Source organism: Octopus bimaculoides, chromosome 24 (assembly GCF_046866305.1).
Source record: "Octopus bimaculoides isolate indiv1 chromosome 24, ASM4686630v1, whole genome shotgun sequence".
Classification (NCBI taxonomy): Eukaryota; Metazoa; Mollusca; class Cephalopoda; order Octopoda; family Octopodidae; genus Octopus; species Octopus bimaculoides.
This window is the reverse complement of record NC_142951.1, coordinates 6,993,377-6,998,376: the sequence shown is the minus strand read 5'-3', so window position 1 is coordinate 6,998,376 and position 5,000 is coordinate 6,993,377. Positions and strand designations below refer to the sequence as shown.

The window sequence follows — 5,000 nt, the reverse complement described above, 5'->3', positions numbered from 1 at the left end:
TCTCAGGAATGACTTATCGCAAGCAAGCACAGGTGGAATGCCTGCTCAACCTCACCAATGCCCTATTCATGGAGCAAACTGTTCTCAGACCAACTAGAGCGAATAACATTCTAGATCTCTGCTTCACGAACAATACGGACATCATTCATGATGTGAAAGTGACGCCGACATTAGTTTCGGATCACAACATAATAGAGCTGTCTATGTTTGGGCCAAAAGAAACCACAGACATACAGCCTAAAGGAAGCACCCAAAATCTCTCCAATCTGAACTTCCACAAAGCAGACTGGAAATCGATTCAGAAAGAGATCCTCAGAGAGGATTGGCCAAAATGTCTCTCCACACCAGACATTGACATGAAACTAGAATGATTCATGTCTATTGTGCAAGCCATAAGCCAGAAATATGTCCCAGAGCACAAGGCCAAAACAAATAGGAACAAGATTCCAAGCGAGAGGAAGATCCTCATGAGACGACGGACAAAAGTTGCAAATCGACTCAACCAGCATCCCAAGAATGACCAAAGGTCCCGCCTAAAAACGACACTGATGGAGATCGAAAAAAGCTGCAACAATCCTATGTGAAGGAGAGAGCAGACAAAGAAGCCTGGGTTATAAAAAACATTAAGTCAAACCCAAAGGCCTTCTTTCATTACGCAAAAGAAACAGCCTCAGTACGCTGCAAGATTGGACCCCTCTTCGAAAAGGATGGCTCCCTCACAGACAGTCCAACTAGGATCAGTGAGGTACTGAATGAGCAATTCAAAAGTGTCTTCACCACTCCATTGGAGCACAGACAAGTGAACAAACCAGTGGACTTCTTTGCTACCTCCCCTATAACCAGTGAGGCAGTTACGATGGAATACATCAACATTAGCGAAGAAGATGTACTACTAGCTATACATGAAGTGGACACAAACTCAACTGCTGGCCCTGATGGTTTCCCAGCAATCCTCCTTAAATCGTGTTAGCATGCCCTGGCAAAACCCCTCCAGATCCTCTTCCAGAGCTTTCTCGCAAACGGAAAACTGCCAAGCAAGCTGAAGGAGGGAATAATATGCCCAATCCATAAAGGGGGAAGCAGAACAGATGCCAAAAACTATAGGCCTATCTCTCTGACTTCACACATCAGCAAAGTCATGGAAAGGATAATCAGAGGAAAACTGATCGCATTCCTTGAAGAAAATAAATTGCTGAGTGATACCCAACATGGCTTTCGACCAAGTAGGAGCTGCCTGACCCAGCTCTTACAACATTACGACTGGGTGTTGAGGCAGTTACTCAACAACTCAAATGTGGACGTAATATACCTTGATTTTGCAAAAGCTTTTGACAAAGTGGATCATGGTGTGATATGCCACAAACTGCGTGATCTTGGCATAGCTGGAAAACTTGGAGAGTGGTTACATGACTTTCTGAAAGATAGAAGTCAGGCAGTAGTGGCTAATGGAGCCACCTCTATGAAAACACAAATAATGAGCGGTGTTCCACAGGGCACTGTCTTGGGACCATTGCTTTTTATAGTCGCTCTCTCAGATATGCCTTCAAGTGCCTGGATAGCCACTCTTGCAAGCTATGCAGACGATACAAAAGTCTCGCAGAAAATACAGAACTCCAGTGATGTTGCACACCTGCAGCAGGAATTGGACTCAGTTTACAGATGGGCTGAGGACAATAATATGTAGTTTAATGCTGAAAAATTCCAAGCCCTGCGCTACCAACGTCCAAAACTGAATATGAAACTTACAGATTACACTGGTCCACAGGGAATTTCAATCCCAGAGCCTAAATCAGTGAGAGACCTGGGTATCGACATGAGTGATGATACCTCTTTCCAAGTGCACATTACCAGAATGGCAACAAAGTGCAGACAATTGGCTGGATGGATCCTGAGAACATTCAGAACCAGAGATAAGGAAACCATGATGATCCTCTGGAGGACATTCGTCCTCAGCCGCCTGGATTACTGCTCACAGCTGTGGTCACCCAGCAGTGTGAAATTAACAGCAGACCTTGAAGCAATCCAGAGGAGATTCACAAAGAAGATTGTCTCTTTGCAACTGCTCAGCTACTGGGAAAGGCTGAAACAGCTAAGACTCTACTCCCTGGAGAGAAGGCGGGAGAGGTATGCAGTAATATACATCTGGAAGATCCTGGAAGGAATTGTGCCAAATTTTGGCATTGAAAGCTACACCAATGCCAGAACGGGACGACACGGCATAGTGCCAAAGATCCCAGCAATGCCATCGCGCTTCAGGACCTGTTACTGCAACAGTTTGGGTTTCACAGCTTTTTAATATTCTCCCAAAGAGCTTAAGGAACCTGCACAAAGTAGATGTAGGTGTTTTTATATCAAAGCTGGACCTCTTCCTGTCGAGAGTCCCAGGTGAACCTACCTCACGGCAGGAGGTGCAAATGAGGGTTGCTAAATCAAACTCCATTCTTCACCAAGTGCCACATATTGTAAGAGGCTCCCTGTAATAACAGTGTTGCAACACGGCGGTGCATCAGCATGGCCGCAGCTCTAAGCTGAAACTATAAACAATAAATACATATAAATAAATATATATATATATATATATATATATATATATATATATATAAATAAATAAATATATATATATATATAAATGAATAAATAAATATATATATATATATAAATGAATAAATAAATATATATATATATATATTATATAGTCAATTGAAACAAGAACAAGCTAGAAAAAATAACAACATGAGGACGTGGCCACTTGGCTGAAACACATAAATAAATAAATAAATAAATAAATATCTTTTATCTTTTACTTGTTTCAGTCATTAGGCTGTGGCCATGCTGGGGCACAGCCTTGAAGGACTTTAGAAGAACAAATTGACTCCAGGACTTTTTTTTTAAGGCTTAGTACTTATTCTATTGTTCTTTTTTGCTGAGCTGCTAAGTTATGGGGACGTAAACACACCAACAACGATTTTCAAGCTGTGGTGGTGGGGCAAACACAAATGCACACACAGTCGACTTTGGTGGAATTTGAACTCAGAACATAGTGGCAGACGAACTACCGCTAAGCATTTTGCCTGCCATGCTAACGTTTCTGCCAGCTCGCCACCTTCACACACACACACACACACACACACACTCATTCACACCCACACACACACTCATTCACACCCACACACATATAGTATGAAGGATTCAACAAAAGAAAACAGAAAGAAATGTGTCCAATGGAAACGTTACTTACAATTTTAGGTTTAAATGGAGGTTTCACCTTCCTTTGTTCCAAAGCATCCCAGTCAATTTTGTCATGGAAGAATGGATGAACAAGAATGGCCCTTTCCTCTCCGTGAGATTTAACACAGCCCAGACGTCTGGAAGGGTTCTTTGTCATAAACTACATTGGAGATAGATTTTAAAAGAGGGAGAGAATAAAGGATAAACTCAATACTTACATCAAAATGAAAACAAATTGGTTTTTAACCCTTTAGCATTTAAACCGGCCATATCCGGCCAAAAGTATTCTATCCTGTTTTATGTTCAAACTAGCCAGATCTGGTCTGTCACACCAACCCTAAAATATTGTTTTAAAAATTAACAGCTACCTCATCAAAATCTCATAGCTATAAGATAATGTATAATTAGTTCAGAACAATGTAGATGAAAAAGCATTAATTTTGACAGAATAATGCGAACACTAAAGGGTTAAACATGGAAACTATGGTTTGAGTAATAATGGAACATGTATGGCAATGTTGCCCAACCATTTCTGGCACCACAGACTGGTTTCATGCAAGACAATTTTTCCATGAATCAGGAGATCATGTGCAAAACACAACACAATTGATATGACATATGACTTGTCATAACTGTTATATCTGAACTGTTAAAATATCGAACGTTTCCTGATGTTCTCTTATTACTCTCTGAACTGTGTATATTCAACAAACACTCCACAATATCTCTATTCAATAATTCCTACGACCTGTACACCATGACTGCGCACATGACACTCTCCTCAGACTGTTCTGCACATGCTCATTTATACTAACTAGTACAGTTCATTATTTACATTTGATGGATATTTGTCCTCGTCCTGTTTGTTGTTAACACAACGTTTCAGCTGATATACCCTCCAGCCTTCATCAGGTGTCTTGGGGAAATTTTGAACCTGGGTTCTCATTCCTAAGGTATTTTTGATTATGTTATTATTACTATTATTCAGGTCACTGCCTGGAATCAAACTCAGAATCTTGGGATTAGTAGCCCATGCTCTTAACCACTATGCCATATGCTGTAGTGGTTAAGAGCATGGGCTACTAACCCCAAGATTCCAAGTTTGATTCCAGGCAGTGACCTGAATAATAATGATAATAATAATAATAACATTGAAAAATACCTTAGGAATGAGAACCCAGGTTTGAAATTTCCCCAAGACACCTGATGAAGGCTGGAGGGTATATCAGCCGAAACGTTGCGTTAACAACAAACAAGATGAGGACAAATATCCGTCGAAGGTGAATAATTACAGGGGTGTACAGATTCCCCATACAACAACAATAAAATGCATAATACATAATTTAACTATTACTTATATAACACATATATACTACATAAATATTACATATACGAAGTGGTACCAAAAAGTTCCTGGACTAGTTTTGTAGCGTGCAAACAGATGGCAGCACATGGTTGCGTATGCAGTGAAAGCTAGCAGTGACCTTCATGAGGCAGTGTGCTGTGTCTACATCGCAAGTTGTGAAATTTGTGTTTTTGTGGTCATGTGTATTCTGATTTTATCACAGACAGGAACAAAGAGCCAATGTGGAAGTTTGTGTTAAACGGGCTTCTTTCAGTTTCAGTCTACCAAATCCACTTACAAGGCTTTGGTTGGCCCGAGGCTATAGTAGAAAGAAATCTTGCCTCAGTTGACATGCAGTGGGACTGAACCTGAAACCATGTGGTTGGGAAACAAGCTTCCTAACCACACAGCCACATGCCTGCACCTA

The 5,000-nt window shown here is 40.8% G+C and overlaps 1 protein-coding gene across 3 annotated transcripts in view; it reads right to left on the bottom strand.

Annotated features, from left to right (window-relative positions):
- LOC106875452 (calcium-independent protein kinase C) overlaps positions 1–5,000 on the bottom strand; it is a 141,811-nt gene that overhangs the window by 14,368 nt on the left and 122,443 nt on the right. For all 3 annotated transcript variants that reach the window (XM_089341167.1, XM_089341166.1, XM_089341165.1), the window contains one exon: positions 3,239–3,388. In XM_089341167.1, coding sequence (XP_089197293.1) covers positions 3,239–3,388 — 150 coding nt within the window. The remainder of the gene's footprint in view (positions 1–3,238; positions 3,389–5,000) is intronic.